The following is a 27,931-nucleotide window of genomic DNA, read 5'->3' on the forward strand; positions in this document are numbered from 1 at the left end:
AAAAAAACCGTGCAAAGGGAGAAAGGTGGCCTCGCCCCTCCGCCGCGCGGCGGCCGCATGACGTCACCGCGTGAGGTCACCGGGCTCGGCGATGATGCGACGGTGACGCGGCCCTCGCGTCCGCCACGGCCGGGACCGTCGCGGAGTTGCTATGGCAACCCCGCCTGCCGGGTCAGGGGGTCCTCGCGAGGCCTGGTGAGCGGCCTGGGCGGCGGGTGCGGGCGGGGTCCCGGGGCGGGGGGGGGCGGGGGGCTCCGTCCGAGCGGGGCTGCAGCCGGGCCGGGCCCGACCCCTCCCGAGGCAGCCCCCGCCGCCGCCTGCCGCAGGGCCCCGGAGCCCTTCCCCGCTCCCCTCGGGGCCGTCCCGTCAGCCGCCCCGCTGGGGCAGCTCCCGCGGGAAGCCCTCCTGCGGCGGGGCGCCTGGGCGGGCGCCGGCCGAGCTGGTGGGGCTGCGAAGGGCTTGCGCGGGGCCCGGGGGGCGAGGCAGCCCCGCTGCGGCCCGGCGGAGTCTGCGGGGCGCCCGTTCCGCCGGAGCCGCGGGGCCAAGCGGGCCGGGCCGGGCCGGGCCGGGCCGAGCCCCGCCGCCGCCGCCGCCGCCGCCCAGGAGGCTCCCCCGGCCTCGCCCGCGGGGCTCGCGCGCTGCCCGCAGCCACAGCCCTCGCGGCGGGCGCTAGGAGGACGCGCTGCGTCCGGAGGCGGCGGGGCGCCGGGCCGGGGCGCTGAGGCGGCCGCGTTTTCTGGCGGCGGGAAGCGGCTGCGATGCCCTCGGGGGAGGCCCCGCGGCCAGCCGCCCACCTGGGTCCGGGCGGGGAGGCGGAATCTCGGCTGGCCGCCTCGGGCGGCTTCGGGGCCTGCGAGCTGGGCAGCCGCGGAGGTGGAGGTGGCCGCGGGCGAGGAGCAGAGCGCGGGCGCGGCGGCGAAAGGCTGCTCCTGCGGCGGGACGGGGCGGCCGCGGCATTCCCGGCGGGCCTGCTGCTGGGCAGGCTCGTTCCTCCGCCCCGGCTTCTGCCCGGCGGGCGCGTGTTCGGGGCCGCCTTGGTGGCGCTTGCTTGGAAGCGTGGCCCGGAGGCACGGAGCCTTCGGCTCGGCTGGCTCCTTCTCCCCGTTCGTTTCTCTGCTTTCTGGTCAGTCTCTTGGAAGCTTCGGGGTGTGGTCCGCCCCCCCCCCCCCCGCGCCTTGACGGTGCAAGTCTTACTGTCGTTGTGGCCAGTGGCCTGTACACTTGACACACTTTCTGTCAGTTGCGCTGGCTGACCGGGTTCGGTACAAAAACCAGAGTTCACGTCTGAAAAAGAGAGACTCCAGTGACACATCTTTTGCTTCTCTGAACTTTGGTATTTCCCAGTCACAGGTTATCATCTGGTTGCAAATGTTTAAGGCTGCCTCAAGCCAGGGCTGCTTAATTGACCCCAGCGTCTGTTTTCAGGCAGTGTGCCTGAGCCTCTGCAGCAAATGTGTGGAATACCAGGACACCCCCTGCCTCAGCGGCTTTCCCCCCACACCTGGCAGCCCTAGAGCTTTGTCAGGGGTAGGCTGGATGGTGAACTTTCAGGATGGTTGGCAAATGAGGTTGATAGGATGGTGGTTGGTTGTCTCTTGGATTTCTGGAAGCGACGGTGGAAGGCAAGAGAATGGACTTTTAAAAGGCCAAGGGGAAATAAGACAGAAGGGTTACTATCCCCAATGCTAGGCTGCTCAGGTGTGTTCCCTCCGTCCAGACGCTTGGCCTGGACTGTTCAGTGGGTGGGGACAGAGGCCGAGGCTCCAATTCCGGCACAGGGACTGAGCTTGCTGGATCCTTTTGGACACTTTACATCTCTCACGGAGTAAAGCTGTATCCAGTCCAATGAATGTGCTGTTTGGTTTTGTTTTTAAATCACCACCTTTATATTTCCTTATTTTACATTATCATGTAGAGGCGGAAGAGGTTGTGTAGGGCACAGAAGATATATTCTTTCTCCTCACTCCAGCCATGAGCTTCAGAGAGTTTATTGGTCACTATCTACTCAACTTCAAACTCGCAGTTACTGTCTTAAGGACTAGCAACTTTCTTACTAGAAAAGAAGTGAATGTTGAAATCCTCCCAGTCCAGTTTTCCCCCTTCTGCAAGATCCTGGAATATGCACAATCTTGACTAACTTGAGTAATGCCTCCCAAGAATTTGGGACGGGCTTGCAGGAATCTTCTGTTTGGGTCACAGTCAATCGAGGAAGAGAGTGGCTTGAGGCCTAGGGATGTTAAGAGCCCCGTGGGATCAGGGCAAAAGCCCATGTAGTCCAGCGTCCGGTTTGCAACAGGGGCAGCCCACCAGAAGCCCTACGAAGGCAACGTTCTTCACTATCATTGCCCCACCCACGGCAACATGTCTTGAGCCAAGCACTTTGTGAAGATGATGGGCAAGAGATTCAGGACAGACAAAAGGAAATGGTTCTTTACACAATGAGCAACTAAGATATGGCATTTCCTGGCAGAGGATATAGAGATGGCCCCAGGCACAGACTGCTTTCAAAGGGAATTAGACAAATTCCTGGAGAAGAGGTCTGTCTGCGGCTACTAGTCCTCAATGACCAAAGGGAGCCCCTGAATGCGAGTGCCAGGAGGCAACTTCAGGGGAAGAAGGCCTTGTCATCTGGGCCCTGCTGCTCCCCTAGAGTGACTGGTGGGTTGCAGTCTGAGACGGGATGCTGGAATAGGTGGGCCACACCCGGCCAGACCACATTCACGGCTTTTGAACGTGAAGGTTCCATTTAGCGGTCTTGCCTCACCCCTTGACCTTCGCAAGTATATCTCCCTGGAAAGCAATGGGAGCTGGTGGCCAGCAGTGCATTCTGTGGCAGCATAATGGATCAGTGACGTGGGTTTCCCAGGAGGATCTGAATTAGAAATTTTGTCCAATAATAATTTAAATAACAGAAGCAAAATTTTAATGGAAAAGAAGTCAAATGCACCATTGCGCAAATCTGGACCGTGTTTAGGGGCTAGAGTTTGTCTGTGCTTCACATTTAGGCCATCTAATATAATTGATTTACAGCACAACTTCCCTGACAACTTATAAACTGACTGTATTTACATATGTGGGATGGAAATTTTTCCATGGAAAAATAGAGCATCAGAAGATTTTCTGTGCTGGAGTTTTTTCTGCTTTACACCACTGTATGTTCTTTTGTTGGGCCTGAGTCTGTTGCTCATCCATTTATTTGGGTCTGTGAAAGTTCTAGTATTTGCAGGGAAGGAGAAGCATTTCCATCTACTCGCTCTGCACTCTGCACAATTTTATAAACCCCTCTTTTGTCCCGCCCCCCCCAGTACTCATTTTTCTAATTTGAAAAGTCCTAGACTCCTTTTTTTTTTCAGGGGGGGGGATCTTTGGTCTCCTTTTTCCAGCTCTGCGATATTCTTTTTGAGACTGGGGCAACCAGAACAGCCCACAGTCTTCCGAATTCCTGCTTCAGAGAGGGCTGGCCCTGTGCAGTCACAACATCCACACTGGCTGTAAGTGCAGTGGGCTGAGTGTGTCTCTTCCCCCCCCCCCTGATCCAGAAGAGGTGCAGGTGGCATTTCTGTGACACGCGGTGAAAAGGGGCTTCTGGCTGGGCCTGGTCTCTGCATAAGCAGCAGGACTGCCTGCGCTTCGTTAGGCTTCAGGGTCTGAAGCGCCGATAAAAGGCGCTGACGATGTGCTCAGGCAGTTCTTCTCTTGGCCAAGTCTGTTCTTGGTGACAGTGGAGCAGCAGCAAGATTTTCAGAGGGGCTAAATGGATTCGTGGACTGGCCCGCCCTGCACTCTCTACTCGCTCTCTTTTTTTCTGCTTTTTTTCAGGGGCTTTCAGAAAGTGCCGTAAGAGAGAAGGACGGTTCAGATGGTCACACCCGCAAGGTGAACACCCCACCTGCCTTTTAGGTTGCTGAGGTGAAACATGTCCTTCCCTCATTGGAGACCTGTGCCAGGAAATGCCTACAGGGAGTGCAGGCCAGGTACGATGGGGCAGGGGAGGTCTGAGCCATGGGGCGGAGCTTTGGGGGTGGCGGGGGGGGTGTTCCTCCTGGCTTTCATCATCTGCTACCTGCTCTAGGTAGGAGGAAGCGCAGGAGGCCTAGGTGAATGCAGTTTGTTTAATTCTTCCTCTTTCCCTGGGGATTGTGGCCCATGGAGTGATGCATTTGTATCCTGGTCTTGGCCCATAAACGGTGGCTTTCCAGCCACCGAATCGGAAGTGTGGTGGTCGTGTGTCTCTCTGGTCTTCCTTCAGTCCTCCGGAAAGCCCGTCCAGTCCATCTTCCCCAGACTCAGTAGGGAAGCTCTGGGTTTGTGCCGGCTTTTTGGCTTAGGGTTTTCTTGAGCAAGCCAGTGTTGACCAGCCCTGTGTGTTGTAGCCGGTGATGCTTGAGCCCCTCCTGGACTGCGACTCCCTGGAGGAGCCCTCTGAGAATCTGCAAGGAGCTGGTGGAGGTGGTGATGGAGAACTACGAGCTGGTCACTTCTTTGGGTAAAGTGTCTTTTGGCTTCACTTTGGAGAGGAGGCTGGAGGATATGGGTGGGGCGGGGTTGGGCAGGGAGCCTGCTTCATTCAGCCGTCTGTAGTGACTTTGGGAGGGCTTGATACCTTCTCTGCATGGGCTGTGCTCAGGTGAGGCATATTCTCTCTTGCCAGGACATGCCAAAAGTGGCCAGCTGTCTGATTCACCAACCCACAGGTGATCTCTCCCCTGAGCACCAGCATCGAGCTGCTGCGACCAGGGGGCGGGTTTCCCTGTGGGAAGCAGGTAGAACTTCCCTGTCCAGAGCAGGCAGGAGTGCTTCCCCCAGTGGTGGGCCTTGCTGCCGTCTTGTTTTGAGGCTCCCAAGGCAGGAGTGGTGGGTGCTGTGTCCACATCTGGTCAAAGATGAGGCTTCAGTGTGGACTGTCTTGAGGCCATGGCTTTGGAAGAGATGATATACGAGAAAGAAAGCCCCTGGAATCGCCAGTCTTCCTTTTTTCTCCTATTCAACTGCCCCAGAGACATCCCAAGGGTGCTGGACCCATCTCCCTGTCCCAAGCAACAATAGTAACTTTGGGTTCTGTGTTGTTGTCTAGGCTACCCAGTTCTCAAACCTGATCTCCTGTCTCGGATTGAGCGTGCTGGAGAGCCATGTCTTGGTGATCAACTGGACTCTGCCAGAGGTATTCCACAAGACCCCTGCGCAGGTGAGCAGTTAGGCATGATATTATTGTGGTGGTTGAATCCTGAGAGTGAAATATTTGTAGGCTTGACTTTGGGGTCCCTGGAAGAAATATCTGCCCCACCTTATCATACATTGCTTAGCCTTCATTGAGTGGGCTCAGTTTGGGGGTTGGTAAAATGGTCCTCCGTGTCCCATGTTGTCCTCTAGCAACTTCAGATTGCACCTGGTGTGAGTATATATGACAAGAACTTCTGCTGGGGCACTCCTGGGCAGCCCGCTCTGTGTGTGTGTGTGTGTGAATACTGGTTGCAGAAATAAATGCTGCTTCTCTGCCAGATACACTTACTACACCATTGAAAAGTAATGCGTTTTTTTGGAAGCTGCATAACTTTGGGTTGAGCTTAATTACCGGCCAGGACCTTGAGGCGAGCCCTGCTCAGGCTGCTGTACCACAGGGGTGCCGTTTGCCGGCTTCGTGCTTTCTGCTAGCAGGTGTTACAGCCAGGGAACCCCAGTGCTGCAGCTGCATAACATGGCCTGTTTAGTGTTGAGAGCAGGCACAGATGCTGTACTTCGGTTGCGAATCGTGTGACTAGCAAAATCGAACGGCAAACTTGTACTTGTTTGAATGTAGTAAAGATGAGATGATGTAAAACATGGAGTTCTGTTTTTTCTTTGTCTGGAGCTGGGAATTGCAATAGGGGTTTAATTGCCAGATGCTGTGCTCGACTCCACAATCTCCTCTCCTCCCCGCTTCAGTTGAAAGGGTGTGTATGCCACTTAACTGCTGCACTGGGGGCTGCATGCTTGCCTCTGGGGGTGCATCAGTTGAAGGCACTCGGGCCCCCTTTTTGATAGGGCTGTGGTGGTGTGGGGGTCACTTCATGGTCCTGGCGTGACTGCTGCTAATTGCAGATGATGTGCTTCAATGGTGAAAGGAGTGAGAAATTTTGAATTGATGATGATGATGATAACATTCAATTTATTTACCACCCTTCAGGACAACTTGCTGTTTGTAGTTATTGCTGTTGCTGTATGCTTGCCTCTTGGAAGCCGCAAATGGCCCCCGGCCCGCCTTTTCCGCCCTGTTGCTTTGTCTCCCTAGCTGTTGACTTTGTTGCTTTTCTCACAAAATAGGCTCAGCCCCTCTCCGTCCTGAGGGCTGCTGGTTTGCGTTGGGCTCAGCAATTGCCTACTCAGCTAACCAGTTCTTTTCTGTTCCTGCATCAGGCTACCGGTTTTTCAAACCTGAAGGCTTGTCTTGGATCGAGCGGTGGGAAGAGCTCGGTATTGCAGACCGTCAGAAGGTAGAGGAAGGCAAGCTGTGCTCTGGCTCCTGCCAAGGTGGGGAAAGGTCTCTCTCGGGAGGCGGTTAACGGGTCTGGTTGTTCTTCGATTGCTTTGTGTTTCACTCTTCTCCAAATGTGTGGGATGGACTGGCGACTTGTTTGTTTGAAACCTTTGTGTGCTGCTTTTACAGCTGAGCAGTTCCCAAGGCAAGTGTTTTCTTAAGAGGCAGTTAAAATGTGCAGCATGCTTGTTTTTTTTTCTGCATGGGTTTACAGCATTTTATGATGTGCGGAGTTTCCTTGTCCATCCACGACGCTGCTCGCAGGCTTTGTGTGAACCAACTGAAACCCACCATGCTAAGTGTAGCTTTTCTATGGAACGGAGTGTATGCATTCTACAGTATTTGATCTTAAATGTCTTAATGAAGCATTAAAGATTTCCTGAAAAGCAAGCATCTTGCAATAAAGAAAAACTCGTACTCTTCTTTGTTTTGGTTCTGTTCTGCTTCCCGTTCAGAAATTATGAGGGTGGTTCCACTTGAGTTTTGACTGAGGCCAATAAAAGTTCACTTCTTGGTTGACACACTGGAACCTGCTGATTTCAACTCCAGGTCACCCTGTTAAATTTTGTTCGCATTTGGGTGATCAGTAGTGCACTGTCCATTCTGAACACGTTCTTGAGGATTATGTCTATGTTTAAGATGATTTTTTTTCTTTTGCACCAAGGGAGCAGAACTTGCGTCTGTTGCCCAAAGGCAGCTTCAGTTCGTTGAAGATGTAGGGCTGAACACAGCAGTGAGTCATGCCTTGAGCAGTTTTAATGGAATCCCACTGTACTTTTCTCTCTCTCTCCTTCCCATTCAGGAGCAGCGGGGCGTGGCAAGACAATCAAAGAAGAGGAAGGTGGCCAGAAGGGCTTTGCAGCCAGCCTAGAGCGCTACCAGCTCTTCCCTGACAGCTCTCGAGCAGGGCTTTTCCTGACCCCCAACACTACCCAGCTGAGAGCCCAGCCGCGTGTCAAGAAAGAAGAGGTGGCCTCGTGTGAGCCAGGCCTCTGTGGTCCTGGCCGCCCATCCCAGGGGCTGGGGTCGGGGCCTTTTGCCTGCGTTGTGTGTGGGAAGTGCTTCCGGCAGAAGCAAGGCCTCATCACGCATGGGCGGATCCACACTGGGGAAAAGCCCTACCCGTGCCTGGAGTGTGGCAAGCGTTTCCGACAGCGCCCCAACCTGTTAACCCACCAGCGGGTACACACGGGTGAACGCCCCTTCCCTTGCCTGCGCTGTGGGAAGCGCTTCAGCCAGAAGGCCAACCTGGCGGCACACCAGCGCACCCATGCAGTCCAGGAAGGACTCATCAGCCCTGAGCCAAAGGCCCCTGTGCAGCGGGGGAACCGCCAGGCAGAAAAGCCCTTCCCTTGCAACGTGTGTGGGAAAAGCTTCAGCCAGCGGCCCAACCTGATCACCCACCAGCGCATCCACACTGGCGAGAAGCCATTTGCCTGCACAGAGTGCGGAAAGCGCTTCAACCAGCGGGCCAACCTGATCACCCACCGGCGCATCCACTCGGGGGAGCGGCCCTTCCCTTGCGCCACCTGCGGCAGGCGCTTCAGCCAGAAGGGCAACCTGGCGGCACACCAGCGCACCCACTCACAGCAGCGCCCCCACGCCTGCACCTGCTGCCCCAAGCGCTTCAAGGGGGAGTCGGCTCTACGTGCGCATCAGAGAACCCACCGGCAGGTCTTGGGCACAGACCCCCTGCCCAGCACCCTCCTGGCAGCTCCCAGCCTCCAGCAGGCGCTCTCTGGGGATCCTGCATCGGTCACGCACCGGGCAACTCCAGCCCCTCGCCAGGATCTGTCTGGGGATCCCACACCAGGCATCCACCGGGCAACTCCGTCTGGGCCGCACGGTCCCCCCCATGGGCAGAATCTCCCTGGAGACCCTCCTCCAGGTCCACATGCCACAGGTCCGTCTGGGCACCTCCAGGGAGTCACGCCTGGCTCAGAACAAGGGCCGAAGCTTAGTGCCCCGCCCCCTGTGATGGATCCTCATGCGGAGATGCTTCATTGCCAACGCCGGCTGGGCCTGCCTGGGCTCCCCACGTCCAGTGCCCACCCTGTGGTCCCCATGGGGCAATCCCAGCCAGTGACTGCCAAGCAGAAGACCCTTGCCGGCCCTCGCTCCGCTGCAGTTGATGCCTCCAGTGAGATGCTGCATTGCCTGTGCCATGCCAGCAGGGCCTCCTTGGTCATTCCTCACCCGCCACATCTGGGGCAGCTCCAGGCAGGGAGCAGAGACACCCCTGGCCGAGCCTGGCTGGGGATTCCCTGCCCTGCACGTACCCTTCAGCTCCAGCAGGGGAGCCAGAGCCACCCAGCAGCCCCCAACCCGAGACTGTGCTCCATTCCAGACTCCTTGCGATAGCTTCCCCCAAAGATGGGCACTGTGCAAGCACAGACTGTGAGAAGGTGGGGCAGTGGGGCTCATGCATGTATCGTGGACAGAAGTCCCCCTTCCAACCTGCAGCAACCCCCCATTGGGACTCATTGGAACCCCTCTCTGCTCCTGCATCTCCTGGCCTGGGTCTGGTGTGGCCATTTGGGGTAGCCATCTGGAAAGATACATTTATGCAGAAGCACCAAGTGCAGAGTGGGTGTCTCCCTCAAGAAGCTTGCGCATGAGGAGCATTGTGCCAAGTATGTGGCTTCACCTCACTGATTCCCTCCTCCCTGCTCCAATGTTATTTGTCCCCATGACCAGCAGCACAAGGCCGGCTTCCTACACCCAGCAGCTCCTCGTTCGTCTGCCCTGCAAATCTGTCTCCGCCACCACAAGAGAAAGCAAACCGGAAGTAGGCAGGGGAGTGGCAGGGCAGTAGCATTGCAAGGGTGTCTGCGTCGAGTCCTTTGCTTCCACAGAAGAGGTGGCTTTGGTGGACAACCGGTCTCCCCCTGCACCTGCTGCTTCCTGGGCTTGTATTTGGTTGGCTCTAGAGCCTGCTGGTGCAGCAGAGACAGTGCCAGCTCTTGGCTAGAAGCCAGCTGGTTGCCAGAGGCTATAGAGGCACTTGGGGCTTGGCACACAGCGAGCTTCTGGAATTTCCCAGCCTTCAGGAACAACTTCCTGTGTCTTTGAGGCCTTTGCACGTCTCTGCGAGCTGTGCACGTGTTTGAATAACTTAAGCTGTCAGTCTTCTGCAGCCCCCCTCCAGCGCATCTTCCTAGTGTGCTTGTACAAGAGCGGATCTGACTGGGGGGGGGGGGGCTTTGCAGCTGGAGCCAAATGCGGGGCGCTGCAGAAGCATCACTGCTAGCTGAGACTGAGGCGCCATGGTGAGCAAGGCAGGGCCCATCAGTCTTTTCTGCCTGGAACTCCAGGGGGTGCATAGCGGACTCCTGTCTGTTAGAAGGAAGAAGGCCCTCCTGCCTCGCTTGAAGTAGGGAACAGCCAGGGACTGGATGCTTCGAAAGCAGCGGGTAGAACTGCCTGGCCCCTGCAGTGGGCTGCGTAGGCCTGAGCTCCTAGAGCTGATGGTGAGGCAAGAAGCTTGGCCTGACAGAGGAGAGGATGAGAGGGGAGTGGCCCTCCAGCCAACCACATGGCGCTCAGCGCGGAGGTGGAGCCTGGAGGCCCGCAGGGCATGGGTGGAACCTAGGGGCCCCGGGCCGTCTCTGCTCAGCAGTGCAGAAATGCCCCTGGCATGCCTCTTGCTCTCCGAAGCCCACGTTCGGCAGGCAGCCTGGAACCGTGAGGTGTGGATGCATTGACCAAAGAGGAGGGTGTACAGACGGGCCCAGGAAGCCGTGGCTGGCAGGAGCGCCCTCTGGCCATTCCTCCGCAGGAGCTGGCTGGGGGAGAGGCAGGGGCCTGAGGCCATCGCGGATGCACTTTACAAAGGACCCCGTGCTGACCCTTCCCTCTTTACCGTGGATGTTGCGGCCCCCTCCCCGCTCCCCCGTTTGATTCCAGTCTGAAGGTTCTGTCTTAGTGGGTAGATTCTCTCTTGGTGTAGTGGGCTGTTCAATCTGGGTGGCTGCAGGAGTACCAAGAGGAGGCTGGGGCCTCTTGCCGGTAGAACAGCCGCCGACCACCCCCACCCCCGGCCAGTTTGCTGGGGGAGTCTGTGCCTTAAGATCTCCGATTCTGGGTGGCGTTGGGTTCCAGAAGGTTGAGGAGCTTGCTTTTGAAACTGTGAATGGAAGTTGTGGTGGGGTGTTGTTGACTGCAAATTGATGTGGTGCTCAAGGGCCTGGGGTGGGCACTCCAAAGTGAGGAGGGCTGCAGACCTCCCCAGAGGACAGGATGGCAGTCAGAGAGAGGCACATTAGCTGACCCAGGGGGCTGCTGTACGCGAGAAGGGTGAGGCGAAACAGGATCTTGGGCAGGCAGCCCCCTGGCATGCTGCTCAGGCATCCCCAGCTCCTCGATTCTGGGCCTTCCGTTGGTGGCTTCGTCTTAACAGTGTCTTGTCTTCACACTTGGCCTCTTGGAGACTTCAGGAAGGCGGAGGTCAAGGTGGTGCCCCAAGCGCTGACTTGAGGACTCTTTCATCATCAGGAAGGTGGCAATCCCAGCATCTCCTGGTGTCGGGCCCTTTCCTCATGACCAGGGTGAAAGAAGGAACTGTTCTGTGCAGGCCCGCAGCGTATGGTGAAGTCCATTTGGCAGCAGAGAGCGGGAAAGCTGTGTACCCAAATGCATGCATGTGCGGAGCATTAGTGGTCAGTGCAGAGGCGGCCAGGATGTCTGGTTGTGTTGAAGGCAGTGAGATGATGCCGTTCGTGGACCATCTTGCTGGGGGGGACAGAAAAGCCAACTTCTGAAGAGCTGTGAAGCCAGAGAGAGCTTGTTCCACTGTTCATCGAGTCAGTGGGTGCTGTGCTGGGGCACAGGGGAGATGAAGGCTGAGATTCCCAGGGACAATGGAACTGCCTTGGCTGCTGGCACCCTTTCTGGAGGGAGCAGGCGGTTTGGGCTCTGCAGGGAACAGCTGCACGAAGGAAGAAAAAAAAGCAGTGGGTCAGAAAGGAAAGGGGGGTGGTGTAAGAGACCTTTTGGGGTGGCAGGCGTGGTTGGTCCAGGGGAGCCCCGTTTGTGCTGCTAACAGAGTCGTCCCGCCTGCATGCAGACACACCGATCACTCTGACAAAGACAGGAGAGCAAGGAGGGGAGGGGAGGCAAGGGGCGAGGCAGCTGGGGGAGGGGGGCAGCAGGGTTTTCTTGCAGCTTCTCTTGGGACTCCCCCAGATGTCCCTCTGTCTGCACCTACTCACACCTCTCGGGAGAAGTGAGGGCTAGAAATGGGCACTTCAATCAGTGTGTGCCCAGAGCAGAGATGGAAAAGAGTGTAGCAGCACCTTTAAGACTAACCAGCTTATTTGTAGCATAAGCTTTCAAGAACCACAGCTCTCTTCGCCAGAGCAGAGATGCTCAGCTTGCCCACCCAGCAGGCAGGATGGCAGTACTTGATTGCACATTCCAGCGTGAGGCCTGTTGGGAGGAAGGCTTCCTTTGGCTGGGCAGTGTGTGCAGGCTGCTTCGGGTCAGGTGAAGGCCGTTAGGCTCTGGGCCCAGGAGTTAGGAAGGGGCCAAAAAGCTACAGTCTGCTCTCCCGCTGCTTTTCTGAAATGCCCTTGCCGTCTGTCCGTAGTCCAGACTACTTGGATGATATTCAGAGCCTCGGCGTGCAAGTAACTTTCCCTGAAGAGCCAGTCGCCTGGATGTGGCTGAGCTGCTGGCTCCCCTCCAGCCTGAAAGCTCTTCATGGGCAGCAGGCAGGGAATGTGAGTCTCCTGTTGAGGATGAATGGGCCTGGGACACAACGTGTGTGGAAGGTCTGCTGGTAGCGTGGTGCTTCGTTGGGGTGCATACAGGCCAAATCTCGCTGTGTCCCTGAAGGAGGAGCCAGGTAATTCCACTTCTCCTGGACCAGGTAAGCTCCAGTGCGCTAGGCCTGCGTGCCACCCATTTCTCCCCACAATGGGGAGGGGGCAAGGTTAGAACGACTGTTGTGGCCCCAAGGCTGTGCCATCCCTTCTTCCAGCTCCGGTGGAAAGGCTAGGCAAACACAATGGCTGTTCCCGTCAATGATCAGCAGAGGCAGGGGAGAAGCCTCACGGGAAACGCAAACATACCTGCACAATATCAAACTGTTACAAAAGTGTATTCAAAGTGCAAGTGCTATAAATATTTCATATTCCTCTCTTACTCAACTCTAAATCATATACATTTATCACGGAAATCGTTCTTGGCTTAACAATGCAACAAACGGTACGCTACAGAGTCCAGTAATCACTTCCTATTTTTAGTATTTTTCTCCATAGTCCTCCAAGTTACTGACAAGCGGTTGTCCGTGGAGCCGATGGAAAGGGTTCCGTGCCACGCCCAATCTGGGGCCGGCTACACAATGCAGATTTCGTCCCTTACTTCATCAGGGGCGTGTGATCCGCTTCAGTTGAGAGCTCTGCCGCCGTGTTCCGGGTTCCAAGATTCATGTCTACTCCTCTTACTGGATTACTGGACTCTGTAGCGTACCCAATTTGTTGCTTTGTTAAGCCAGGAACGATTTCTGTGATAAATGTATATGATTTAGAGTTGAATAAGAGAGGAATATGAAATATTTATAGCACTTGCACTTTGAATACACTTTTGTAACAGTTTGATATTGTGCAGATACGTTTGTTTATTTTGTGTTTCCCGTGAGGCTTCTCCCCTGCCTCTCCTGTGGAAAGGCTGGCTGTGAGCTTTTAAAGAGCTCTCCAATAGCCAGCAGTTGCACTAGATGATGCTTTGCTCAGCCAGTGTGGGGGAAAGCGGCACTTGCCAGATTCCTGTTGGTTTCCCCCTGCCTGGCAGGGGAGGCTGCTCTCTCTTCTTTAAAGCTGAGTTGCTTGGTGTCACTCATGGCTTGCCCATGCAAAGACTCGGCATAGCCTCTCCACTGAGGCTGCAGCACAAAGAAGTTGGGAGCCGGCCAGTAAGAAGCCCTCCCGTCTGTCAGCCCACTGGGTCGCTGCCGTGCTCCCTCCAGCCCAGCCAGCGGCTTGGCCTTGACAAACAAGATGAAGGGAGCTCCAGGCTCAGCCTTCAGGAGGCCCAGGGCCAAATGCTGTCACCTCACTGCATGCCGATTTGCCATTCCCACTCCCGGCTCTCCCCAAACCACAGACTGTGGCCACAGGTCAGCTAAAGTCACTTCTGATCGAGTCCCATTGAAGGCAGGAGTTCCGGTGTCAGGCTGGGGTGGGGTGGTGGTGGCTGACTCATTCCACTGTAATTGGCTGTCATTCTTTGCTTCCCCAAGTTGCTGGCACTTGCTGTCCAGAATGTTGCTCGAAGGTATGTACCCTGCATTGTGTGGCTCCTGGAGCTCTTGCTGTGCCTTTTGGGGCTGAGTGGCCATAAGAGAGAGCATGGGCGTCTTGGAAAGGAGCATGGACAGCCACGTCGGGGGCTGCAAGGGGCAGTGGCCAGAGCCCAACAAGAAGCACACAGCTTCCATCGGGTGTGGCTGTCCAGGGCAGAGGAATCCCCGGAGCTGCTGGAGTCAAGTTCCACCACCAACAGGCATGTCAGACTTGCCCTGCCGTATCAGACCCAAGGGACCAGGGAGCCCAGTGCCGGCCAGCCGCCTCGAGGGCAGGCTTGCAGTCGGTGTTGCTGGCTGCCAGCCCCCCCCCCCCACCCACCCCTCACGCTGCCTGGGAATGTCATCTGGCTGCTGTGGCGAACTGCCATCGATGAGGCTGTTAACCTTTCCACAAGACCTCAGTGCTGTTGGCCATCACAGCCTCTTATGCTATGACAACAAATTTTGGTTAAGTGAACAATTCGTTGTGTGCTGAGAGTTAACTTTTGTTTGTGCAGAATGCACCACCCGCTAACCTCGCTGGGTCTGCTTGGTATTTCAGCGGAATGATTTGGGTCTAGAAGACCCTGCCCCTGGTTTGAGGGATTATTTGGGGCAGGGCTTGGCACCCCAAAGTGCATGCAATTACTGATGGAACAGGAAGGCACGGGGGTGGGGGTGCAGCCTGGTGGGAGACTGGCCCACCTGCCGATATATTCCTCATCTTTGTTGGTGGAACCCCCCCTCTGTCGTGTGGGCAGGAGGCGTGCAAACCCTGCCCTGTGCCTGCACCCCTCTCCCTCCACCTCTCCATGAGCTGCCTCTGAAAAACCCCATTGAAAACTTCATCCCTCTTAATCCAGACTGGCCCCTTAGGGCTATTCCAGATGTATTATTATTATTATAATTATGTTTTATTATTTTCTGAGCTATGTTGGTTTGCAATAAAGGCTTTCTTACAGTTGGGGGAGTGTTTGGCATGTTTGAAAACGGTTTCAGCTGGTGCCTGGTGGAGGAGATGCCACCCTAGCCCCAAAGGATGGACGGAGCTGGGCAGGGCAGGAAGTGGGCGATAGCCACGGCGTGGCGCTTCAGGGAATGGAGGGGTGGGGAATAATCTAATCCAGGCTTACACAACTGGAGCTCACCCTGGGCTGTTGTGGCCTGCCACCCTCAAGGCAGTCCTTTGGTTTGGCAGCTGAAGTCGTGCCCTGATGGGCTCTTCTGCCTGGGAGGGAGGGAGGGGGTGCTCGGATGTTGCAGGGGCCCCTCTCCTCCTCCACCGCCACCAAGGGGTGAGGCAGGCATCCATGAGCCAGCGCTTCCCCTGCTCTCTGGGGCAGTCTAAGGGCGAAGCAAATGGGGGGGGGGGGCAGATTGTGTGGCATTTGCGGCCTCCTGGTTATGAAGCCGTTCCTGGGCAATGCTGACGGTGGGGGGTCTGGAGCAAGGGGTCCCGGAAGGCCTCGCCTCTTTTCGAGCTGACGGGGGTAGGTGGGAGAGCCCAGGCTGGGCAGGCAGCCCCTGGGTAAGCTGCCGGTGGCCCTTGACCCGTTGCCCGCGGAGAGCGCCTCCCCGTCCCCTGTGAGGGGGGTCGTGGGCAGCCCCGCCCTGGGCCTGCAGGGGAAGAAGGGCTTCGGCGGACGCCGGTCCGAGCAGCGGCGGGCCAAGGCCGAGCGGTGCGTCCAACTGTCTGCGCCTGCTGGGCTTGCGCCGCCCGCCCCCGATGCGGCCCCTTCCCCGCAGGGGCCTCCTGCCTGGCGGCGCCAGATCCCCGCGGCTCGACTCGGCCTTTCCTGGGCGGGGGGTCCGGCGGCTTCGGGGCAGGGAGGCGCCCGCGCTCGGGCGGAGGGCGGGCGGCCGGGCCGGGAGCGGGTCCTCGCGCCCGCGCGGCGTCCCTGCTGGGGCGGGGCTGAGGCAGGCGGGGGCGCGCACGCGCGAGGGCGGGGCGGGCGGCGGGACTCCATTTCCCGGCGTGCCGCGCGGGGCGTAAATCTTCCGCGGCGAACAAAAGAGCCGCCGGCGCCGCTGACAGGCGGGGGCGCGCGGGGCGGACCGGCCGGCCGGCCTCTTCTCCCCCCCCCCTCCCGTCTCTGCGAGGCCTGCGCGGAGGGCGGCTGCCGGGAGAGCCGGGCTGCGGGGCGCTGCGCGGAGGGCGGCCTTGGGCTGGGCCGGGCCGGGCTGGACGGAGGGCGCCTGGCGCAGGTAGGCCGGCCGGATGGCCCCGCAGGCCAAGGGGAGGCCGCCGCGGCTCCGAGCCCCAGGGGGGCGGCGCGGGGGTCGGGCGCGGTCTCGCCTCGCGTGGCCTCCCCCCTCCCCCCCTGGCCGCGGGCAGCCACGGGAGGGCGCCTCAGCCCGGAGACCCCCGCCTCTCCCGGGCAGCCCTGGCGGGGGGGGGGTCCCCCTCGCCCGGTTCCCGCCCCGCCGCCGCTGCGGTCGCTCCCGGCCCTGCCAGGGAGGGGGCTCGCCTCAGACCCGAGCCCGGCCCTCGGAGCCGGCGTGGCGTGGCGTGGCGTGGCGCGGGAGAGCCCCGGGGGGCGGGGTGGGGGTGGGGGGCGCTCTTGCCCCCTCGCTTACGCCCCCTGCCTCCCCAGCGGCGGCTGCCATCGCTCTCCTCCTGGCCACTCATCCCACAACGACCCTGCGAGGTGGGCAAGGTGAGGCGCGCGAGGGGCCCGAGGCCACCCTGCAGGCTTCCCTGGCAGAGCGGGGGATCGAGCCCGGGTCTCCAGGCCCTAGCCGGAAACTCCGAACCGGCACGCCACCCCTGCTCCGGACGGGCCAGCCTCCGCCTTTCCCACAGCCGAAGGGTCCGCCGGCCCCGGCTGCCTCCGATCCTGCCAGTGTGTTCGCGCCCCGCCCTTCTGGACAGATGAGCGCCCACTCAGCGCAGTAAACAAAGCCTGTGTTGTTGTTGTTGTTGTTGTTCCACAATCCAGCTGGGGAGCTGGGCTGACCCAAGGCCACCTGCGGAGTTCCTGGCAGGCGTGGGAGTGGGCGGAGTGCGGCTGACTCACAGCCCAGCTCCTTAACCACTGTGCTAGAGCAGCTCTCCAGAGCAGCCCGGCTGGATGGGTGGCAGCCCTTTCTGGGTGCTGTGCTGGGCCTGGCTCGCTTGCTCTGAGCGTTAGTTGGAGGGTGGGGTAGAGTCTGGATATTTCATTTTGGGAACCGAAGTATCTGGGGCTAGCTTGCCTCCTGTGTTTAAACAGTGCCCGCTTTGGGGCCTGCTGCCATTGCACCCCCTCCCTGCGGGTCATAGTGCCGTGGAGCCAAGAGGCGAGGAACGCAGGGTTCCGTGTCATTCCGTTGTGGATCAAGGGATGGTCCTCAGGCAGCCGGGCTAGTTTCTTCAGAGAGGGGTATGTGGGGAAGTAAGCCTAGCGTATCTTTCCCCAGAGGTCGGGGGAAAGCCTGCTGGTAGGGAAAGGGTTAAGAAGCCCCCTTCCTCATGCACCCCCTAGACTGCAGTTTGCAGTGCCTGCTCCTCCTCTTGATATTTTGGAAGTTTGGAGGTGGGGGCATAATTTGACTCTGGCACTAGCCCCAGGGTGGTCCCACAAGACCTTAGAGGAGTGCTGTGTGTGTCTCTGTAGAGTCCCTGCACAGAGAGACACACTGCATCTCCCCTCTCTACTCCCTGCAGCTGTTTCTCCCCACCCCCACCTTTGGCTTGCAGATGAAAACCAGCAGGGCAGTCGGGCAGGCCTTCGATCTCTGATGCTGCAGACCATCCAAACAGCTCAGTCCTGGCCATTCTGGCTGGCAGCAGCTCTACAGGGCTTGGGTAGAGAACAGCTGGTTCCCAAGTCCTTCTGGAAGTGGAGATGCCACGGACGGGACTTCCACATGCCAAGCAGGTACTCTGGCACTCTTCACGGGCTCCTTGGGGGAGGGAGGGGCTGGTGCTGACTGGGAAAGGCACAGTGCTGGATTTTCGCACCAGCGAAGCAAGTTACACCTTAGGGCCTCTCACGATGAGGGGCCTCTACGGGCTGGGAATAGGAATAAGCAAAGAGCCGTGTGTTGGTCAAGCTCTGGAGCCGCTTCAGCTTGATGTAGCTGCGGGCCTAGTCAGCGGGCCTGGATCTGGCCTCGGAAGGAGGTGGTCTTCAGCAAGGACGCTCCGTTGCAGGTGCCTGTGGCCTTTGAGGACGTGGCAGTCTACTTTTCGCCAGAGGAGTGGGCAGAGCTAGCAGAATGGCAGAAGGAGCTTTACCAAGATGTAATGGTGGAGAATTATGAGCTGGTCTCCTCGCTGGGTAAAGTGAAGCTTGGCTTCTTGTTTTCTTTTGGGGTGTCTGATGCTGAGCTTACAGCTATTTAATACATGCATAAATTGAGTGCTTTATACTAGATTGCCACCCACCCTGAACCCTACAGAGGGGGCAGGTTAGAAATCACAAGAAAGAAAAGGGAGCTAAAAACAACTGTGGGGCTCACCTGCTCCCACGCAGCGTGAAGAGGAGAGAGCCATCCCTTTTCTCTTCCCAAATGAATGCACATCAGCCTGGGCCAATGAGGTGCTGATGGCGCCTCGGCCACGCCAGCATCACTTTGCAAAGTCAGCTTATGGCTGCTGCGGGCTCTCAGGATGGGCAGCCCCAGGGGTCCTGCCTGGGTAGCCCTTAGAGGAATCTGCAGGAGACGGGAGAGCTGATTCCCAGCACCCTCAGCCCAGTTGCGCACTGCTGTGCCTTAAGGCCCAAAAGGTGATTCCGCACCAGTGGCATTCCAGCGGGACTCAGGATCTAGCAGGGCCCCAGCAGAGGGGGAAACGCCCGCAGTCCAACCAAGAGAAGCAGCAGGTGCTGGCCCAGCACTTCTCATCCCCAGATGCTAACCCGGATGCTTCTCGCGTGCCTGCCTGTCTTCCTGCAGAGTGCCTGCTCTCCATTCCTGAGCTTCTCTACCGGTTGGCGCAAGGGGAGGCCCCGTGTGCTGCAGGTCCCCTGCTCTCTGCAGAGAAAAGCGGCTCCACAGGTAAGGGCTTTCAAGGCAGCTCTTGGCCTGGGGCTGCAGGGTCCGCCGGTTTGCCCCTCTCCTCTCTGACGCATTTGCCTTAAAGAGAGAGACCTGCAGCCTGCTTGGAAGGGACCCCCCCCTCCCATTTCTGGCCAAGTGCTGCAGGAGGACAGGCCTGTTTGAGCCAAGGGGGCTCCCTCCCGAACTGCTGCGTTGGGGCTGAATCGCTGAGGAGAGAGAGCCAGGCAGAGGGCAGGAGGACACCAAGAGGGGTGGATGTGTGATTGGGTGGTCCCAACACCTACGGGGAGAGCCTAGGGAACCTGTTGAGGGAGGAGAGGGGCGGGCAGGCAGGCAGGAGCTGGCTAGAGGCCTGGATGGCATGGCGTGGCCCACGGTGTGCCAGGCAGGAGACCGAGCAAGTGGCCTTCTCAGGCTTGGGGGGATCGGTGCTTTAGGTCTTTCCTTGTCTGCTTGCAGCCCATGGACCCCTGAATCAGAAGCAGGGAGGAAGAGGGTCTGCTGTGCTTCCCGACACGCTGCAGTGTCCTGGGCCTGGCTCGGAGCCGTTGAGGGGGACCCCTCCTCACCATTCCAGGACTGCAGGGGAGAAGAGGCACAAGGGGGCTGTTTCCCAGGCCAGGCGAAGGCAAGCGAGGGCAGGTCAGAGGGCCAGGGATGCAGAAAGGACACCGAGAACTCGGAAGAGGGAGAAGCCCTACAAGTGCCCCAGGTGCCAGCGTCGCTTCCGGAGCCGCCTTGCCTGGACTGCCCACCGGCGCCTGCATGTCCGAAAGTGGCCCAAGCTCTGCCCGCAAAGTAGCGGGCGTTCCTCCAGCACCTCAGACGTAGCTGTGCCTCAGGAAGGCCACCTGGGCACCAGTGCCAGCCACGTCCCTTGCAACCAGGGAGAAGGGACCCTGCCCTTCTGGCCTGAAATGGCTCTGCACCAACAGGCCCCTGCAGCCCATAGCTTCAACCCCTGGTCCCTCGGCTATGGGCCCCAGCCTTTGCCGGGACACCAGGCTCCTGGGCTGCCTGGCAGCGGAGAATTCATTTGCGATCAGTGTGGATGGAGCTTCCATGGGTGGGAGGAGCTGGTCACCCACCAGATGGTTCACATGGCAGCTGAAGGGATAGCGGGCTCGGTGCCCAAAGCCGGAGCCCTGTCCCAGGCATCCAGCGACCGGCCGTACGCCTGCACCCAGTGTGGGAAGACCTTCCGGCATAAGCCCAATCTCCTGGCCCACCGGCAAGTTCACACAGGGGAGCGGCGCTACCAATGCCAAGAGTGTGGCAAGTCCTTTGGCAGCAAGGCCTACTTGGCCTCCCATCAGCACATCCATACCGGGGAGAAGCCGTACGTCTGTGGCCAGTGTGGCAAGAGCTTCCGCCACAAGCCCAATCTCCTTTCCCACCAGAAGATCCATACCCGGGAGCCTCTTCCACAGAGCCCCCTGCTGGACACCTTCAGTGGGGAGAATTTCCAGGCCCAGCGCCCGATGGTGGACTCTCTTGAGTTGGAGGCCTTTCAGCCCCCCCGCCCCCCGCTCGACCCCCCTGTGCCCTGCTCCCCAAGCAGCACCCTTGTACCTCTGCTGCCGAGCACTCTGCCTTCACCCCAGGCTCTGCTGGCACCCGACCGCCCCTTTGTCTGTCCAGTCTGTGCTAAGCAATTCCGTTGCAAGCCCTACCTAGTGGCCCACATTCGAATCCACACGGGGGAGAAGCCATATGCCTGCAGCCGCTGTCCCAAGCGCTTTTCCCAGAAGTCCAACCTGGTTTCCCACGAGCGTCTCCACACGGGGGAGAAGCCGTATGCCTGCCCACTGTGCCCCCGTGTCTTTAGCCAGGGCTCTAACATGCGTGCTCACCAGCGCAGCCACAGGAATATTGGCACCAGCGAGGGGGAGGGGTGCCTTCGCCAGGGCTATGCACCCCGCCAGCCACAGCAGCCAGACTAGAGCCCTCGTTCCTCAATAGCAGCCCATCCACCCCCCTGGTCTATAGAGCACCAGCTCTTTCCCTCCCAAAGCCTGCAGCACCTCCAGCCAGGTTGGATGTGCGCAGCCAGAGATGCACAAAACTCCCCCTTTGAGAAATTTCACACAGTCCTGTTAGAATTCCTTCAGATTCCTGCTCGTATCCTGCCTGAGCAGGCTCTCTCTGCCCTGGGCACGATTGCAGGTGAAGGGCGCCTGGTCGGTCTCGTGTGTAACCCAAGTGCGTTTAACCCTTGTTTGTGATATGTGGGTCTTGGCTACTCACAAGTTCATAGATCTGGTTCCTCGTGAACGAGACTTTCCTTCTTCCAGTTACGGCATGATAAATAAATGCTGAGGCGTTAATCTTGGCCCCGGGGATGGAAGTACGTACAGGAAAGGGGCCAATGGCCGGTGTCTTCAGAAAGAGCCAAGCACAAATGAGCCCGTGGAAAAGCAAAGAGCCAGCTGGGTCTCGGGCGCTGGAAAAAAAGAATTAGCCTTTCACTGTTCTCCTCTAGGCAGACCCCCTCTGGCACTTCCCCATCACAGGCAGAGGTGGGGGCAGGGCAGGTAGGTGCCAGGGGTGGAGAGAGAAGGGTTCAGTTTACAACTGCTTATGATATGTTTCTATAGTACTGAGTAAGCCTGTTGTTCCTGAACAATTCTGCACCCAAGCAGCCCTGGAATACGGGCTTTTGCAAATGGCAGCGTTAATGTTTTTTGTCTTCATCGCTGGGGAGACAATTCGGCAGAAAACACAAGATGCCTCGACCTGTCGCTTCTTCTGACCTTCCACCCCAAGTTTGATGTACCTGCACTGCTGCACGGATGCATGCAAAGGGGATCTGCAGAGGGTTCATTAGCATAATTTCTAACAAGGGCAGAATTTGGATTTGGGACGCTCCTGATATAACGAAATTCTGCAATCGAAAGTTCTACTGCTGTTTTCAGATGTGCTGTTTTGAATATAAACAAGCTCCTCTTTTGCGCTCCCACTGATCTGATTCCTGTTGTATACACTTTAAAGAAATAAAGCAGTAGATGCTAGTTTTGAAAAGCTGAGGGGTTTTGCGCCACAGTGAATTTTGCCACTCGGCCTCCTTGAGTGTTCAGTGTTGAGTGAAAGCAATGACTTGATCGAGGGATGTGTGAAGGGCTGCGTGATGGCCGGGCCCAGGAACCAGTGGGCATATGTGGGGGAGCAAGTTGCTTTCTTCTCAGCAGGACAAAAATCCGTGGCATGTATCAAAGCATTCTTTTTGTAGCTACCCAGGGGCTTCGTGATGCATTCCCTACAGTTACAGGGTCCCTCTAGCTCCCCACAGACCAGAGCATTAGGATCACTGATAGACCCACTGAGAGATGGAAGCCACAATTCTAATGAGAAAGAAAAACTAATTTTGAAGCTTCTGTCTTAAAACCTCTGAATTCTTGGAGAACAGGTGAGGTGCCAGCAGACGGGAGGTGGGCAAATGTCCCCATCTTCAAGGAGGAGAAAACGGAGGAGCCAGCTGGACGTTTCAGACTAAATCATCAGCCCTGTAGCTTTTAGAAAAGATGGCCTTGATGACTAAGAGGCAGCACAGGTTCCAGGCAGCACTGGGCTAAAACAATACATTTCAACAGAGAGAAATGTAAAATTCTGCATTTAGGTAGGGAAAATCAAAGGCATAATTACAGTGTGTGTGGAAATGGTCTTGTGAAAAGGGTCTAGGGGGCCTTTGTAGATCATACACTGAACGTGAGTCAGCAGCAGGATGTGGTAGCCAAAAAGGCAAATCTGTGTTGAGCAGTGTGGCGGAACGGGCGCTGGCTCTCAGTCCGGGCAACTGAGCCGCCGTCAATGGCCTGCTAGCCCCGCTAGGGATAGGGAGTCAGCCACTACGTTGTCCCGTCCTTGGATGTGTTTTCGGCCAATTATAGTCAGCACCTCATCTCTTCCCAAAAAGGGTTTCAACGTGTTTATGTGAACCTCTTTAGCCCCTTTTCCAGCTTTCCCCGTCTCTACTACATAGGTAAGGGCATCCAGTTTGTCCACCACCACGTGGGGTCCTTTCCATGCAGCCTTGAGCTTGTCAGTCCGGAGGGGCAGAAACACCCTTGCCTTGCCACCTATCTCGAAGGTTCTGGTTTTAGCAGTTTTGTCATACCAGTGACTCTGGTGGGCTTGGGCTTTGGCCAAATTTCCCTTTACCAGGGTCGTCATGTCTTTCAACCTTTCCCTGAAAGAAAGGACATAGTCCACTACTGACCGCTTAGCCGTGGAGATTTTCTCCTCCCAATTCTCTCTTACAAGATCCAGTGGCCCCCGCACCTTCCTCTCAAACATCCGTTCAAAGGGAGAAAAGCCGGTTGAGTCTTGGGGTACCTCACGATAGGCAAACTACAGCTGGGGCAGTTTCTCGTCCCAATCCTGAGGATGTGAATTCAACATTTCCTTTAAGGTACCATTGAACCTGTCTGTCAATCCATTGGTCTGAGGGTGGTACGCAGTCGTTTTTAAATGGCGTACCCCACAACACTTCCATAGACTCTCCATTAGGTCGGACAGGAAATTTTGGCCACGATCAGTTAAAATTTCTGTGGGAAACCCCAGCTGACAGAAAATCTTAACTAGAGCCCCAGCTACGACTGGTGCCTCAGTGGAGGCTAAAGGCACGGCTTCTGGATATCGTGTGGCATGGTCTACTAATGTCAGTATGTATCTCTTCCCTCTCTGGGTGGGTTTTGGGAACAGCCCCACAATGTCGATGCCTACCCTCTGGAAGACTTCTCCCATAATAGGAAGGGGCTGTAAGGGGGCTTTGGTCTTGCACCCCACCTTACCCACTCTCTGGCCTGTTAGGCAGGTCCTGCAATACTCCCTCACATCTTGTGCCCGTTTAGGCCAGTAGAAATTCAATCGCAACCTCTGCCTTGTCTTGTTGGCACCTAGGTGCCCGGCACAAGGGATATCATGGGCTAGTCCCAGTAGGTCTCTTCTGTACTTGGCTGGTATTACTAGCTGTTTCACCACCTGCCCGGGATTTGGTTTCTCTTGCGGCCACCACATCCTATACAGCCTCCCTTGGTCCCATGTGATCTGATCCATAGTATTTTCAGAAGGCTCTTTCCTGCTCTATAGCAGCCTGTCGAAGGGATTCCAGGCTAGGATCCTTCTGAGTCTCCTCCTTGAACTCCCCTGGATCTCCTAAACTGCCTGTAAATTGTTCCCTGCTGACCCCTTCTACTAGGTCATCTTCTTGTGGCTCCTGTATGAGCCTTTCTCCTCCTACTATCTCATCGTCTAGTGCTTCAGGGGGGTCCAATGGGAGACCTTCTGCTTCTGAGGCCTCACCTTCCTCCCCCTGGAGCTGGTTACAGCTGCCCCCTTTTTCTGGATCAGGGATGGGTGGGACCCTCCCCTCTAAGGTTACCTGGCCTATACCTTCAGGCTTCCCCCCAGGGTTAACTGACTCACTTTCCCCATGGGTCTCTTTGCTCCCTGGAACTGGGGCCAGCTGTTTTTCACCCTTCAAGGTCTGGCTGCGGGTTGCTACATTTAGGGGACATTGGCCTGCCAGAAGGTCCCTGCCTAGCAGTACTGGGTAAGGTTGGTCTGTCTTCACCCCCATCTCCATGCGGTAAACCTTTTCCCTCCATTCCAGGGGCACCCTTACCACTGGTACCGTCTGAGATCCTCCACAAGCCCCCACAATCTTAAAAACCTTGTTTGGTAGTACATCCGCGTCAGATACCAGGTCAGACCTTATAAGCGAGATGGATGAACCCGTATCAGCATACCCTAGAACCAGTTAGTCTTTTACCCTCGCTGGCTCTACGAAATCAGCCCAATCATCAAGGGCCCTCATTGTGGCAAAGAGGCATTCATGCTGGACTAATGCCACCTCCCCTTCTTTCACCTTTGAGACAGCTGGCACCGTAGGAGTGGGGTTGGGAGATGCTGTTTGCAATTTAGGGCAAGTAATTTTTATATGCCCTGGGTCCCCACAATGATAACACGTTCGACTAGGGGCTTTGTTTCTCATGGCCATCTCTGGGGTTTTCTTAGGGCCCGCTGGGGTAATAACTTCCCTTCTCCAAGGAGGGGGGCTTGGTTTTCCACCCCTCTGGCCCCGCCCCCCTGCCCCATTTTCCCACTCCACCCCTTCTCGGTGGGCTACCAGCTTGTCTGCCAGGTCAGTGGCCTCAGCAAGGGTTCTGGGCTCCTTGTCCTTGATCAGGCATTGTAACTCCCTAGGCATCTTGGAGTACAGCTGATCAAGGAACATCGGTTGGGATACCCCCTTCAGATCATTTACCTTGGCTTCAGTTAGCCACCTTTCCCACATTTCTCCCAGTTTAGCACCATACGCCATATAGGATTTACACTGCAGTGGGCTTAAGGCCCGAAACTGTTTGCGAAAATGGTTGGGTCCTAACTGGAACCGTTTAAACACAGCCGACTTGAAATCTTTGAAGGCGATTCCTCCGTCCTGGCTAGGCATGCTATGGTACACTGCAGCCAACTCCCCTGTCAAGAGGCTGCAGAGGTAGGCCATGAAGTCTGTTTCTGCCAGACCCCACTGAGTTTCCGCCTTTTCGAAGTTGGACAAATAGACTGACGGGTCTTCCCCCTCTTTGTAGGGGACGAAATCCTTGGGAGTGACTCTGATCTTGTTGCTTTGACCCACTTGAAGGCGTTCATGTCTACGCTGCTCCTCCTGTGCTAGAAGACGCTGCTTTTCCATCTCCACCTCGGCTTTCTTCATCTCCATCTCAGCTTTCTTCATCTCCCTCTCGGCTTTCTTCATCTCCCTCTCCATCTCCAGCTCCTGTCTGCGAGCTTCTGCCTGTCGCTCGATCTGTAGCAGGCGTATTCTTTCCAATTCTACTGCCTCGGAGGAGCTGGACTTCTCAGGGGCAGCAGCTTTATAAGGAGATGTCAGATGGTATTTCAGTTCACCCACCGTCATGTCTCCTGGATCAGTGCCTTGGAGTCTACACTCCTCCTGCAATTCATGCTTTTTCAGAGCCGAAAGTCTAGCAAGGATTTCTTTTTCCATTCTGCCTATCTAAACTGTCCCTACTCCGTTGCCCGAAAAAGAAATAGAAAGCCCTTTTTGGTCTGTTCAGTGTGTTTGTGCCTGCTAGGTGCTCGGGGGGGGGGGTAGGTCTACCCCCCCACTATTTGGTGCTCTGGTGTTCGATCCCACCCCTGCCACCACGTGTGGCGGAACGGGCGCTGGCTCTCAGTCCGGGCAACTGAGCCGCCATCAATGGCCTGCTAGCCCCACTATCTGCCTCCCACCGTCCCTGGTGGGCGTGGCTTACACTCTTCGTCACTGCCACCACTCCCTGAATTGTACACTGCCTGACTGAGGGGCAGTGAGACCCCTCTGGCTGAATTTCCCTACTGGGAAGTGAATTCCCCAATCTTTGGGTGGGCCCTGGAGAATTGGCAACCCACCAAGATCTGGCCTGATCAGGTTCTCCTGGGCTCCCTCCCTCCCTGTAGCGTGCCAAGTGGGGGAGCTTACGTAGTCAGAGCACCACAAGGTCCTTTATATTCCAAAAAAGTATAATTTAATAACTGTATACAGAGCACTATATACAAAGCAGGTAAAGGCACCACACATAGGGGTAGACCCCCCTGTTCAGAACTCATAGGGCAGAAAATCAAACTGAAGAGAACCGCCGTCTGCTTTCCCTACCACACTGTTCCCTACTCTGCCTTAAGGGGGAGGGGTCTCAGGGAAGAAGGTTCCCCCCTTTCTTTCCTCTCTGCTGCCTCCCAGGCCCTCCACATTTAGGGCCTAGGCACCCGGGTCTCACCCAGCAGCAGGAGCCTCTCCTTCCTCAACCAAGAAGGGTGACTCTCTTTATTCCCTTTCTGCTGCCTCCCAGGCCCTCCACATTTAGGGCCTAGGCACCCGGGTTTCCCCCAGCAGCAGGAGCCTCTCCTCCTTCAACCAAGAAGGGTGACTCTCTTTATTCCCTTTCTGCTGCCTCCCAGGCCCTCCACAGTTAGGGCCCAGGCACCCGGGTTTCCCCCAGCAGCAGGAGCCTCTCCTTCTTCAGCCAAGAAGGGTGACTCTCATTCCCTTTCTGCTGCCTCCCAGGCCCTCCACACTTAGGACCCAGGCACCCGGGTTTCCCCCAGCAGCAGGAGCCTCTCCTCCTTCAACCAAGAAGGGTGACTCTCTTTATTCCCTTTCTGCTGCCTCCCAGGCCCTCCACACTTAGGGCCCAGGCACCCGGGTTTCCCCCAGCAGCAGGAGCCTCTCCTCCTTCAACCAAGAAGGGTGACTCTTTATTCCCTTTCTGCTGCCTCCCAGGCCCTCCACACTTAGGGCCTGGGCACCTGGGCTTCACCCAGCAGCAGGAGCCTCTCCTTCTTCAACCCAGAAGGGTGACTCTCTTTATTCCCTTTCTGCTGCCTCCCAGGCCCTCCACACTTAGGGCCCAGGCACCCGGGTCTCACCCAGCAGCAGGAGCCTCTCCTTCCTCAACCAAGAAGGCTGACTCTCTTTATTCCCTTTCTGCTGCCTCCCAGGCCCTCCACACTTAGGGCCCAGGCACCCCGGTCTCACCCAGCAGCAGGAGCCTCTCCTTCTTCAGCCAAGAAGGGTGACTCTCTTTATTCCCTTTCTGCTGCCTCCCAGGCCCTCCACACTTAGGGCCCAGGCACCCGGGTCTCACCCAGCAGCAGGAGCCTCTCCTTCTTCAGCCAAGAAGGGTGACTCCCTTTTATTCCCTTTCTGCTGCCTCCCAGGCCCTCCACACTTAGGGCCCAGGCACCCGGGTCTCACCCAGCAGCAGGAGCCTCTCCTTCTTCAACCAAGAAGGGTGACTCTCTTTATTCCCTTTCTGCTGCCTCCCAGGCCCTCCACACTTAGGGCCTAGGCACCCGGGTTTCCCCCAGCAGCAGGAGCCTCTCCTTCTTCAGCCAAGAAGGGTGACTCTCTTTATTCCCTTTCTGCTGCCTCCCAGGCCCTCCACACTTAGGGCCCAGGCACCCGGGTCTCACCCAGCAGCAGGAGCCTCTCCTTCTTCAGCCAAGAAGGGTGACTCTCTTTATTCCCTTTCTGCTGCCTCCCAGGCCCTCCACACTTAGGGCCCAGGCACCCGGGTTTCCCCCAGCAGCAGGAGCCTCTCCTCCTTCAACCAAGAAGGGTGACTCTCTTTATTCCCTTTCTGCTG

General features: G+C 57.2%; 2 protein-coding genes across 5 annotated transcripts; both read left to right on the forward strand.

The window, feature by feature from the left end:
* LOC129337613 (zinc finger protein 25-like) lies at positions 1-12,579 on the forward strand. 2 transcript variants are annotated; one of them, XM_054991462.1, is made up of 6 exons: positions 1-195; positions 3,820-3,974; positions 4,374-4,486; positions 5,075-5,185; positions 6,394-6,507; positions 7,317-12,579. In XM_054991462.1, exons 3-6 carry the CDS (start codon positions 4,456-4,458, stop codon positions 8,873-8,875), a joined length of 1,815 nt encoding a protein of 604 aa, XP_054847437.1. In that variant the 5' UTR covers positions 1-195; positions 3,820-3,974; positions 4,374-4,455; the 3' UTR covers positions 8,876-12,579. The 2 variants fall into 2 exon arrangements, with proteins under 2 accessions (XP_054847437.1, XP_054847438.1); XM_054991463.1 differs by lacking the exon at positions 1-195 and adding an exon at positions 2,993-3,491.
* A 3,244-nt stretch (positions 12,580-15,823) lies between these two features.
* REPIN1 (replication initiator 1) lies at positions 15,824-21,796 on the forward strand. Of its 3 annotated transcripts, none has more exons than XM_054991965.1 (5): positions 15,824-16,004; positions 17,446-17,659; positions 17,935-18,061; positions 18,681-18,782; positions 19,245-21,796. In XM_054991965.1, the coding sequence occupies exons 2-5, from the start codon at positions 17,627-17,629 to the stop codon at positions 20,726-20,728; spliced, it is 1,746 nt and encodes a 581-aa protein (XP_054847940.1). In that variant the 5' UTR covers positions 15,824-16,004; positions 17,446-17,626; the 3' UTR covers positions 20,729-21,796. The 3 variants fall into 3 exon arrangements, with proteins under 3 accessions (XP_054847940.1, XP_054847942.1, XP_054847941.1); XM_054991967.1 differs by having other exon boundaries at positions 17,479-17,659; XM_054991966.1 differs by lacking the exon at positions 15,824-16,004 and adding an exon at positions 16,425-16,447.
* The last annotated feature ends 6,135 nt before the right edge of the window (positions 21,797-27,931 follow it).

Source organism: Eublepharis macularius, chromosome 11, assembly GCF_028583425.1.
Source record: "Eublepharis macularius isolate TG4126 chromosome 11, MPM_Emac_v1.0, whole genome shotgun sequence".
Classification (NCBI taxonomy): Eukaryota; Metazoa; Chordata; class Lepidosauria; order Squamata; family Eublepharidae; genus Eublepharis; species Eublepharis macularius.

Coding starts and splice junctions, on each gene's coding strand:
- LOC129337613 (XM_054991462.1), top strand. CDS start 4,456: ATGGAGAACTACGAGCTGGTCACTTCTTTGG. Junction 5,186..6,393: donor TCCACAAGACCCCTGCGCAG/GTGAGCAGTTAG, acceptor TTCCTGCATCAG/GCTACCGGTTTTTCAAACCT. Junction 6,508..7,316: donor GTGCTCTGGCTCCTGCCAAG/GTGGGGAAAGGT, acceptor CTTCCCATTCAG/GAGCAGCGGGGCGTGGCAAG.
- REPIN1 (XM_054991965.1), top strand. CDS start 17,627: ATGCCACGGACGGGACTTCCACATGCCAAGCAG. Junction 17,660..17,934: donor GACTTCCACATGCCAAGCAG/GTACTCTGGCAC, acceptor GCTCCGTTGCAG/GTGCCTGTGGCCTTTGAGGA. Junction 18,062..18,680: donor TGAGCTGGTCTCCTCGCTGG/GTAAAGTGAAGC, acceptor GTCTTCCTGCAG/AGTGCCTGCTCTCCATTCCT.